At 45.0% G+C, this 12418-nt stretch overlaps 1 protein-coding gene across 1 annotated transcript in view; it reads left to right on the plus strand.

Annotated features, from left to right (window-relative positions):
* Nucleotides 1-1519: 1519 nt before the first annotated feature.
* Nucleotides 1520-12418, plus strand: part of PHLDB2 (pleckstrin homology like domain family B member 2) — a gene marked incomplete at its 5' end in the record, with an annotated part of 56468 nt that continues 45569 nt past the window's right edge. The window contains 2 exons of the mRNA XM_084274903.1: nt 1520-1568; nt 4430-5778. Of these exons, the coding sequence (XP_084131029.1) occupies nt 1520-1568; nt 4430-5778 (1398 nt within the window). The remainder of the gene's footprint in view (nt 1569-4429; nt 5779-12418) is intronic.

Consider the following 12418-nt stretch of genomic DNA (forward strand, 5'->3'; position numbering starts at 1 on the left):
GTTATTTCCCACCACCTGCTCTGGAGAACGTCAGTCCTGTGGTGCTGGAGAGGGCAGAGGTGGTGGGTGAGTCCCCCAGGAGGTATGGCTCTCTGGGGGTCTCTTTCCTCACCCTGGCTTCCTAGCAAGCAGAGCTGGTTTTGTGGGGAACGGTAGATATTAGGCTGTTGGTGGACGTGGTGAAGTTGAAGCTCACCTCTAACTGTGATGGGGGTAGAGGTACCAGCTGAGGTCTTTTTAAGGAGTGAGAGATGACCTCTGCAGAGAAAGAAAAAGCATTGCAAAGCAACACCAGCACAGGGGGATTCCTGGGGGACCAGAGGAGAAGAATAGGTCCCAGCCCCCTGGGAGACCCCTTTGTGGGGAGCAGGTGAGGGAGAAGCTGGAGGTCGTGGTGAAAGAGCCTCCCTCTGCAGGGATTAGCAGCCAGCTCCCTTCTCCCGGGGCTGGCCTCCCAGGAGAACAATGTGAAAAAGCAGGGCACGGAAAGCCTGTGCGAGGGAGACCTGAAACGCTGTGATGACTGCAGTTAATTAAATAGGTGGCTTGTCTCTAGACAGCTCCAGACATCTGTCTCCATTCTTCACTTGTTTTTCTGCCGCGTTTCTATTTGCTCGTCCAGAGTTAAAGCCCAGAGGACCTACAGATGGTCACCATTAATTTTGTCACTTGGTGCAGGTTTTTTTAAAAGCTTTTTTGTAAGCCTTTTAAAAACAGATGTGTGTATATATTAAAAAAAAAAAGGAATCTTTTTATAGAGCAGCTCACTCTAGAGGTCTTGTATTTGGATTTAGATTTAATTTTAATCTTTAGTGGCTGGGATTCAATTTTGGTGTTTCTTTTAAGCCAACTCTCCTGTAGCCTTATTACTTTTTTTTAAATTATTTTTATTTTTTAAAAAATAAGCTGTAAAGAATCTCTGCACATTCCTAGTCTGGCTTCTCTGGAACCTCCGAAAGCATCGCATGCCAAAATGTTTTCTGGGTTTTGGATTGCATACCTGTTTTTACATAGGTTTCTTCATGATTGCAGGATGCTGGTGCTGTGTGGGCTGGAATTGGGCTGTGGGCTTTCAAAAATAGTCCTCTGCAGTGAAGTCCAACCTTGCTAATGATTTCTTAAGGAAGCCACAGGAATGCAGCTAAAACTCGGGAGCTGTGATGAGTAACTGCCTGCACAGAGACAGAATCATAGGTAATACCCGATTATCAAAACAAATTATATAAAGTTTTCAACTGATGAAACACCTGCAGTGAATTTTTGGTTTTCTTTTCACAGTCTCCACATTAAGCATGGAGTGTCCTTTCCAAATATCTTTTGACAAATTACTTTTTGACTTGTCTCTGCAAATTTTACCATTAGAAAAGGCAGTCTTGGTCAATATGATATACTAGGAAATTGTTCTCAGAATACACTTCTTAATGCAACTTCTTTTTTCTTTTGTTACTTTACTTGCAGGTCAAAATTTACCTGGTTTGCTGAAATTAGTGTTGTTTTAACCATCCTGTAGGAAATGAATATGATGCCGAACAGAAGTAACCACTCCTCCTTCCAGAGTGTTGAATCAGGTAATCAATTAATAAAAATTAAATTTGTTTGCAAATGTACATAAACCACTCAGGATTTGTTACTGATTTTGGTCCTTTAATTCTCCTGACACATGGATAAGCGTTCTGGTTTTTTTATATGTCTTACCCCATTTGCCAACCAGAACAAGGCCACAGCCACATACACTGCCCTCCCCCATCAGTCTAATGCTTGGCTGGAACAGATATCAGTGACCCCCAGCTAAACAGCTCTGGAAAGGAAGAAAAGAAAAGGGGGTGTGGGGGGAGAAGTTAAAAAAAAAAAACAAAACCTAATAAAAGCTTCCTATATAGCTCCAGGCAGTAAATACTTTGCTAAACAGAGGAGCCTTCTGCTGTGCACTGAAGGTTACTGAGCGAAAGCTGGGTCTGACCTGGATGCAGGATGGGTTCAGGGCACACCACATGCCGGAGCTCCCAACCCCGGTCCCTATAATTGTATGTGAAGGCAATGTCAGCCAGGATGTGTAACGCATCCTGGCACATTCATACAGTCTCATCCCAAACATTACCCTAAAAATAAACAAAACAAACAAGATCTGGTTTGTGGGAAGCAGCTATGGTTCAGATAAACATATGCTATAGTCCAGTTGGGATTTAACTGTATGATTGCGGGCGCTGTGGTGCTGGAACCGAAAATGCAGGACTGGTCTAAGGTACAGGAGAGAAAAGCTGAATCCCAGTGGCTGCACGAAGGTACCGTGACCTTTTCTTTCTGTGCTTGTTTGGTTTTCAAGTACAATGAACTCTTCACTGCTGTGGTGAACAGGCCTGAAAGTTTCCATGAGCTAACTTCGTTTTTGGCAAAAGTATCCAGTCTTTGTAGGATTAAATGTGCCCTACTGGTGTTGCAAGGGAGTAATAAACAATTATTAACGTACTGTTAATGTGTATACTAAGCTATTTGTATAAGAGCCAGTGGAATTTGTGCAAAAGCATTTGAACTTCAGCTGTATTCAAGTTATGGTTTGGACAGTAAAATTTTGATATGAGATTAGCTTTACATTTTTAAGAGATATTTGGAAGAGGACAGGAGGAAAAGAGGCAAGGGTGTAAATTAGGTTCTATTCCGTAATGGAATGTTTGATTTAATGGGGTTCCCCCCACCCCCCCGGCCCCGTAATGCTGATTCCTTTTAACTTTTGCCTATTGAATTACATTATTAATGATGGTTACCTTTGTTCTTAAATTTATGGGCTTACTCCTTAAGAACTGAAGGGAATGTGCTGTCACAAATGTAGACTTACACAGTTTACACGGAGCTGAGAGCTCATCTCCAGAAGCTTGTGGAAGAGAGGTCTGTGAAACCATGCCCTGGACAGCAAGGAATTCCATGATTTTGTGTGTGTATGTGTGTGTTTTGTTAGCATTGAAGGTCCCAGAAATGGGGACCCACTCAAAGAGTACATTGCCACCTTCCTTCCACCAGATAGCGGAACCTAGTGATCCCCCTTGAAACCGAACTGTCTCAGCTCTGAAGCTGTGGTGGGGAGGGGTAATCCAACTTTTATGCCTAGGTTCGTGCAATTGTCTGAAGTGGTACTTGGAAGAGGTTTAAAGTATTGCCTTCAAGGATTTTAAAAGCACTTTACACATTTGGACGTTAGGTTTTGCTGCTGAGTGACAAGCTGAGATTAGGTTTCTCATGAGGTGGCTGAAGTCACAGGTGAAACGTGGCTGAGCTGAGAGTAAATCCCAGACCTGACCCTTATTTTCAGAAGTAACACTCACTCTGTGGCACTGCAGGAACTGACGCTGATTGCTTTATTGTTTTGAAGCACAGCCTAGCACATCCAAGGAGCTGGTGCTGTAAATGTTAATGGCACCATTTCTACATCGACTGAGGTCTAAGTGCAAGCCTGCTGGGGGTCCTGTTTATCTCCTGCAGCGACTGACGCTGGCAGGAGCTGAATTCCTCTCTCTGCTTTCAGCAAAGTGGTGCTCAGAGCTGTAGGCTGCAGCTTGACACATCGTTGAACAATAAAATCTACTATAGCACAGGCTTTTTTTTTTTGTTTTGTTTAGTGCCCTCTTCCAGAGCATTAATTATAACTCTAACATTAATTATAATTCCAAACAAGCGTTACAACCTGAAGCCTTAGCCCCGTTTTTTAATGGTCATGTGATTTTGTTGTTTTTTTGAAGTTGAGAGCCTGATGTTACACTTTCTTGAGGCTGTCCTTTAACTAAAGTGCTCTTTGCTGATGCTGAAACACCTTGAAAAAGGGACCTTGTTCCTGTGCTTTCCCGTGAAGCTTTGCAGGGCCGTTGACGATGTAACCAGAAAGGTGACACATGCTTACTAAGCTTTGAACTGAGCTCCTCGGTATACTGGAGCTCGGGCACAGTTTAAAGAAGAGGTGGTCCAGAGCGGTGCCTAACGAGCCCTGGAAGTCCCGTGTTCAGTTCTCTGCTCTGTGGTTGATTCTGCATTTTCTCTGTGTGCCTCAGTTCCTCAGCGGTAACGCGTCAGGGCAGTGATGCTTCCTTACCTTGTGTGCACCTTGGGATGCTCAGCTTTGTAATAGATACAAAGCTGCAATAGATAGGACACCAAAGAAAGAGTTTAGCCTCTTTCCACACGTGTTTCTGATTTGTAGTGTGAATTTGATGTCCAAATGTCCCCCTTTTTTTTTTCCCCCTTGAGTCTCCATCTTCTGCAAAAACAGGGATGGGAAGGTTGTGCATACTCTCCTTTGCTCAATGATCTGAGACACTTATGACAGACACAGTAATTATTATTCTAAGTTGTGTTTTTTTCAAGCTGATGTGCAGGCATGCACAAGCAAGAGGCTACTTACTTCTTTGCTAAAACGTTTTTTCTTGTTTTCTCTTCCTTACAGATTCCAGTAAGATTATGGCAGACTATAGCCACGCGCAAAACCAGATGGAATTACAAAATGCTAGTTTGGGGAAGGGTTCTGTAGCCAATTCCCTTGAAAATGGTCTCCAGGATATTATGGAAAACCTCAACCCAAAGAAATACTCATCAAGTCTCAAATTTAAAACAAACGGGGACTACGCTGGCTCATATTTAACCCTTTCACAGCCTTTGCCAGTTAAACCCAGTCCTTCCTCCAGTGTTAAAAATGCACACTCTGTTACCAAAATACAAGGAGGCAAACAGTTTCCCTGTGAAAGCCCCTATCTTCCAGATAAAAGTATCTCTGTTAAGCATTTGGGTTCCATATCGAGCACGTCTCCGTCCCTCGGTGGGTACGGTTTAGGAAGGACAGACTTTGATAGTCATCCCAGCAGAGAGAATGAAAAAGCCCTTGGGCAGGCGGATAAGTTTCACTACTCCAAGTACAGTCAGAAAAACAAATCGTATGACAATGTCTACTTCCCAGGAATGCTGGAGATGAAGAAGATTTCAGGCTCTCTCCTTACCATGTGGAATGGAAGCTCAGGGAATGAGCTGATGCTTTCACCTGCTAGCAATTCAGGGGCAGCTAGCATGCCTTCTAGCCCGAAGCAAGGCAGGAGGATGAATATGGAAGACAGCCTGTCCCTTCACATAAGACCAGTTAAACCCAAGGATGTGATGATGGACACGATGGGTTCACGGCCTAGGAAATACTCCGGTGGATCTCTAAGTCACATGGGAATGTACAGTCGTTCCTTACCCAGGCTTTATAAATCAACAGAAAGCCAACTGGTGCCATTAAGTTTGCCCCCCAGAAGCTCTCTGGGTAATACTAAAAGGAAAAAACTTGGAGAAAAAGATCTACCTCAGAATGCTTTAGATGCTGATAATTACCTGAATTTTTCTTCTTGCAGCTCAGGGGTTTCACCACATGCAAACTCTGTCTCTGGGAATAATCCCTACGTTAGTTCAACTCTGAGTGTTCCTGCGAGCCCTCGAATTGCTAAAAAAATGCTTTTAGCCCCCTCTTCCCCATATCTTCCTGATGATTTTGATAGACTTGGACTCTCAGGAACAAGTCCCAGTGGTTCTTTCTCCCCAGTGGATTTTGACAGGTCGTTCTCTATCCGAAGAAACCTTTCCACCAGTTCCGTGGAACTCGATGACCCAGATCTGGAAAGCTACAGGCAGACACCCAACTCGCTGCAAACGTCCATGCGGGAGCGGAAGAACAGCATCAGCTCCATCTCGGGGAGAGAAGACCTCATGGACTATCACAGGAGGCAGAGGGAAGAGCGGCTTCGGGAGCAGGAGATGGAACGACTGGTAATTTTTACTCCTCTAGGCTTTTCTTAATTTTATTTCTTCTGTGGCAGTTAGCATTTGCAAAACGCCCATCCCAGATTTAGCCATCAGGGAGGGTACAGCAAAGCATAAGATGCTGCCTTTTGAAATTCAAATGCTGTCTGCTTCAGATGCCTTGGTTATTACTGCAGTCCACAAAGCTAATGCTTAAGCAGTGTGCTGCTGTAACAGCTCAGATAGACTGTACCGTGCAACCATCTTAATAATGTTGCAACCACGTGAACTGCGTTCAGTCATCCTGTGGGCTCTGTTAAAATGTCCACGTACATAAAAACCCCAAATTGCACTGCAGGGATCCAGCACAGCTTGATTTGGATGATGGCACTGTTTTGTGGTAAGTGGGTAAAAAAACCCAAACCAAAATGAAATTCTGCTAGAAGCTGCTCAGAGCTGTGTGTATGCTGCGGTACCGAGTCAGGTATACCTTGGTCTGGGTTGGACATCCATCATTGGAGCTTTCTCTGCTTGGTTGTGGTTTTCCCTTCTGAGTATTCCCATGAAAATGCAGGCCTCCTTGCCTCTTCCCCTCCTGAGAGGGAGAGTAGCAGAAGGGGACAGTTTGTCTCTAGTCATCATAAAGCAGCGCATGCTGCTTCAGCTTGGGATTAAATATGGTAGTAAAACCCAGTTTTTGTGTTACTGAAACAACTTTTGGGCTGTGGAAAAAAAATTCTTCAGAGTATGCAAAGATAATTGGAACAGTTCCTTATCAAAACCATCTCTGAAAGGGCACTTGGTGTTGGAAAAAGATTTCTCACTGGCTGCAGGAGTCTCTGACCCCATTAACACCCCTTTATATCATACTGATGTTATAATCCACATAGAAACTGAGGTCATTAGATGGGCCAATCTGTATTACTGAAACTTAGATCTGAGGCGTAAATTTATGGTTGCATGCTTGAAGTAAGATCTCTATGGATTCGGGCAGAGTGGGGATAGGATACTTCTAAACCTGTCTGCATTCAGACGTATGGACGGTGAGCCTATAGGGAAGTTCACTTCCTGGGCAGGCCAGGGTGAGCAGCCCTGGGCTGGGTTTGTGTGTGTGTAGGAGCAGTGGGATGCAGGAGCAGCAGCTGCCCATCAAGGATGACCAGCAGTGGTCTGAAGCCTGTGTTGGGTCTCCACTCCCATTTTGAGCCGCACCTGCAGGCAGGTTCAGGTGAAGGAACGTTACCTGTTCAGATGTCTCCCTCTGGTCTTCACTTACATGCTGAATGCAGATTGGTGAGGAGCGTGTTACACAGGCAGGAGCATGCCTTCTCATCCCGGATCCGCTCAGCCCTGTAGTCTGAGACACGTGCTGATGACTTGCAAGATGTGGGAATGTTCATCTTTGCCGGCTTAGAGCCAGGGCTGTGGGGTCAAGGCACAGGAGTGAGGGGGCAGTGGGCATGGCCCCTCTCCCCCTCCATTGGTGAGTGGCAGGCTGTGAGTGCCCCACCTTGGTCCTCTCAAAACCTTGGCCAGCTCCCCTTGAGTTTCTCCTTGAAGCTGCAGCTCCTTGGGAGCAAGGGGTGGGCAGCTTGGGAAAGGTTGTTATGCTTGTGCGTGCCGAAGCGGGAAGCGTCAGTAGAAATGCTGGCAGGCTGTTTCTTTCTCCTCTTGTTTCCCTCTCCCTGCTGCTGTTCTGTTCCCCTTGGGAATCTCTGTCCTTCCTAGGCCTGGTGGTTTTGTGTGTGCAAACGGTGGTGGCTTCTTATCAGAGGGTTTTCCAGACAGTCATGCTGTAAAACCAGATATAATCAGTCATAAAAGATGAGCTTGTAGAGCGTATTTGTATTTCAAAGAGAACCGCCTTTTCTGCAGCGAGGGATGGTAGATAAGGGGTTGTTTCTGTAGTCTGTAACGCTAAAAAAATTGTTTGGGTTTTATACTTGTATGTAATGACTTTGTTATTTTTTTCTTCACTGTTTCTTTTCTCACCAGACAATACTTCCATCAAGTCCTGCCTCTTTAAAAAGAGAATTTGCTTGCTGTTTTCCCAAGCATGTCAAAGTTTCTGAAAAAAGATGATGTTTTTTATGTGCAGCATGTAATTTGAACATGAAGGAGCTTCCTCCTAATTGACTTAATCTGATGTTCAGGATCCTGCTCAGTACTTTTCTTCCCCCTTGATAGAGCTATCTGGTGGAAGAGTTTAATGTCAGGAGAGTGCCTCCTTTCAGTGGTTTGAGACACTGAAAAAACGCCATAAACCTGTTTTCAGATCTCTGAAGGGAAAAAATGTATTTAAAAAAAAATAAATCCCTATATCAGTTCTCTGTACTTTATTGCTTATACTATTTTGCTTTTGCTTTATTTTTGTCCTTATGGGTAGATCTAGTCATGGGTTTACCCAAACAGGGCTTTAATATATCCAGCTGGAGTTTCCAAAGAGCAGCTTTGTCTGACCTTGTGTAACATGAGATGGACAAAGTGGAGAGATCCAGGTCCTCTCAGGCTTTTATTCTTGGGGGGCAGGGGAAGATGTGAATACCCTCCCCCGCAACTAAACAAGCACCCATGGATAGCTAAGCTGTACTAAGTAAAAGTCCAGATTGAATAGCTGATAAGTAAATATCAGGGAAAATGTAGTCCCTTCTCTTACATAGGGTCTTTTGGAAGGAAGGTAGAAGAAAAATGTAGGACTTTTCAGAGAACTTAAATCAGAAAAATGAGACTCCTTTTGAGAGGGTTAGGTGGCTTTATGGCCCAGATAGGAAGTGGAGAGCATCTTTCTTTGCACCAGCACTGCCCCTGTAGCTATCCAGCTGGCACAGAGCAGTTTTGGGGTGTTGTGTTTGAGAGCTACTGTTGACCTCCGGATTGTTTATTTATTTTAACAAAATCTATTCACATACTGTTGCCTGACCTGGTATCTGCCCTTGGTCTCTTCTGTTTACTCTCACGTTTTTCTTCTCCACAGAAATTGTTCGAAGGGTTTTACTTAGAAATGCTTAGCTGGTGTTTTAAATAGCAGAGGCTTCTGGTATGAAACCAAACGATCTGCTGTCATTGCCAGAAGAAATGGAGAGAATTAAAATGTGGGACCAATAGTGAAAATATGTGTTACAGAGCTTTATGTGAACGATTTACACGTGAGTTTTAGCGTGTCCCTGTGCACCAAGCAGGCAGATGCGTACATACTCGTGTAGGACTTGGTGTTTCTCCCTCTTTGGATTTGCCTCCTGTGGCTGGGTTCAGCCAGCCTAGCTGAAGATTGGTGAAGATTCTGTTCCACCAGTCTGCTCCTCTGTGACTTGAGTTTGGGTATGAGGAGAAAATTCTTCATTGAAAGGGTTGTGGCCATGCTCTGCAACAGGCTGCTTGGGGATGTGGTTGAGTCCCTGACCCCGGAGGCATTGGAGAGACTGGTAAAGGTGGTGGTGTGTAGGGACCTGGCCTAGCAGTGGGCTTGGCGGTGTCAGGTTGGCAGTTGGGCTCTGTGACTGTAGAAGTCTTTTCCACGCTGACTGATTCCTAATTCCATGATTTAACCAAAACTCCTGTTGCTGCCATCCCTCTAGTGTTATGCTGAGCACTGGGAGCAGGTGGAACAGCGTGAGGCTGCTCCTGGAGCTTGCATGGGTAGGTGGGTCACAGTCTGCTGCTGCTTTCTCTCCAGCCCAACTGCCCAGATGTTGCATGTCAGTGTGGGGATGCTTATAGAAGCTTTACACAAGTAGAAGTCAGAGTTAGCTATTGCTGATGCTAACTAACCCAGAAGCCTTACAAACAAGGAAGAAAATAATCTTTGTGATCTATGAATATTCAGTGGGACTGTTAGGTATTGAATTTTTTTTAAAAAAATTATTTTGGAGAGGAAATCTCATTCTTCTTGACTAAGACAAAAGCCCAGCTGTGGTAGCTGCCAGAACTGTAAGGGAAGTCTTTCTCCTCAGTTTATGGGGAGGTCATGGGTGGAACAGGACAGGCAACAGGGTCAGATATTAAGGCCATCTGTTTTGTTTGATACTCACTCATCTGAATAGCCTGAAATGATTTTTCTACTCCTGGTTTTTAGGCAGTACAATGTATTTCCTCTAGATGGTGGTAGGTACTTAAAAATTCCATGTGTAGTATCTGTGTGAGACCTCCTGTGGTCCAGCTGTCTGTATGGATCTGTAAACTATGTAAACATGTGCTTGTTAATGAAGCTTCAGTAGATGCAAGAATTGTACTGGGAGAGATTTCAACTTGCATGACTGACCTATGATGAACAATAATAAAGTTCAAGGTGGGTATTCCATAGTCCCCTTTTCCACTCAGAAGAGTGTTACATTTCATTACATTTATTCAGCAAGTAGGAGATGATGGAGAACGTCCCTGTGCCTGGCTTTCACTGATGTACTGCAATTAGCAAGATGGTCTCATGTGATGGGAAAATGAATGAGAATATTGTAGAACTTTTCAAGCGGGACTGCTGGAGCTCAGGTAATTCTCCCATGCAGCCTGGAAAAACGTTGTGTACAGGTTTTAAATTTATATTGGCACTGTATCTTTTTAGAGACCCTTTCAACCCTGCACGTAACAGCATGACTTGCGTCTTACAGGAACTCCAGCCAAGCAGACAAAGGCTAGAGCAAGGCAATTCTCCCTTTTATTTAACAGTCTCTATGATGTTACAGAGCAGCTACTTAATGTTAATTGAGTTTGGTAAATTAACAAGTGCCATATAACAGGATAAAAATGTATAACTAATATGTATAATATATTAATATGATATAGCTAATACTGGTGACTCGGTAAATTTTCGTTTTTAATTGTGTTCCAAAACATTGCTGTGAGACCTTTAATAATCCAGAGCGTGGATTACATAAACTTAATTTTTGCAGCTCTGTGTTTTATGCAAAGGAACAGCATGGCCCAGGAAAAGTAAGTTTTGGGACACCTATTCTCATTTACAGAACTTAAGTACTGTGCTGGAGCTCTTGTCTTCAGGCTCCTGCCCTCAGCCTGGTTAGAAAAGGAGCATCAGCGTAGGTACTGTAGGGACAGAAGGGCGCTGTTATTTTTGGAAGCTGAGGGCACTTCCTCAGGAGCTGGATGCATGCCTGCGGATACAGGAGCTAATGCTGCAGGAAGTTGCCAGCTGGGTTCCTCCTGGGAGTCTGGAGGCTGGCTCTGCTCTGTGCTACCCACCTGTATCTGCTGTGCCTGCAGCGGGACGGTAAGGACCAGGCGTGCCAGCCTGGTCCCTGCGCCCGCCCCCCCGCTCTGAGCTGAGGTGGTCCCTCCGTGCAGGTGCCTCCGCTGTGAAGAGTCTGCTGCACATCTTCGCCTGCAAGAGATGGGTGGGAAAGCTGGGTCCTTTTCCCTGAATTCTGTGCTGCTAGGGGTAACCCCCGGGCCAACAGGCTAACTACAGCTAAACAAGGACTGAAAAGGGGATGGGGGTGAATGAGTCTGGAGTGAGAGGCTGGCACAAACTGGAGGGAAGAGCAGTTGATGAGCTGTTCTCAGACCCATTTGAAGTCCAGCTTTGAGATCAGCTTCTTGGTATCTGGCAGGTGTGAAGCCACCAGCTCCTTAGAAATCTCAAGAAGGAGAAAGAAACGTTTCTCCTGCCTCTTGTCTGTGCAGTACTGAATGTATTAGAAAGTTTGAGTTCCGCTGCTTTCTTCCCCGGTCTTTCTGCCTCTTTCCTTACCCATCCTTTTTGAGGAGCTGCTGTTCCAAGCTTTTGCTGTGAAGCTGGTTGTTTGCCTGAGACTGAGGTGGCTCTGAAGAGCAACAGTGGAAAAGTGCTGTTCTTTGCTAGCTGAAAAGAGCAACAGCCTCTTCTTCAGGCAAAGGGAGCCCTGGCTGCAGGGGCTAGCTGAAGTTCTTGTCAGTGTTGGTCACAAAGGATAGACTGCACGTGTATTTTTAATGAAATCTGGGGTTGTCTAGTTCTTGATGGCACTTACCTAAAAAGCATCCTGCTTGCCACAGCTGATTAACCAAGTCTTGCCTTGAGATCTAGATACAGCATCCCCTCTATGCATCTGTATAATTCATATACATGACATGCAGCAGATGAACAAATCCAGGAATTGTGTTTGCTGTTAAAAAAGTGGGAGCTATTTATCTCTGCTGTTTTCTTTAGTGTTCCAGGGACATCCCTTAATGTCATTGTTAATCAATGGGGGATTAACAAGTGATGGTTATTAGCCCCTTATCCCACCCTTCTCCTTCAGCACCTAAATTTGCAGTCATCCGTAGCTGTCGTGTGGCTTTGTCAAAGCCGGGACTGGTGAAACTGCTCATGCAGAACGCGCACAAGACTCTGCGTGTACCCCTAAGAGATCCCCTGAAAATACATGGGCATGTTGCAGTCTGTTTAGACAGTTTTATGGGGAAGTACACTGAAAGGCTTACAGGGCTTGATCCCTCCCACCAGCGCTAAATTAGAACTAATTTCCTTCTTTTGACATACCTTTTTTCTTTCCTCCTCCTCTGTGTTCAGCCTGGCAAAGAGCTTGGGGTGGTGTTTCTCGAGGGAATTGCTGACCAGACTTCCCCTGTGCTGCTTGCGTTCCCGCTTTCTGTGGCAGGGCTGCTTCCTGAGCTCGCTGGTTTACGCTGGAAGCGGTTACATGCAGGTGTGCTGGAACGAGCTGGCCTGGCCGAGGGGGTG

This window comes from Gallinula chloropus (assembly GCF_964237585.1).
Source record: "Gallinula chloropus genome assembly, chromosome: 1".
Classification (NCBI taxonomy): domain Eukaryota; kingdom Metazoa; phylum Chordata; class Aves; order Gruiformes; family Rallidae; genus Gallinula; species Gallinula chloropus.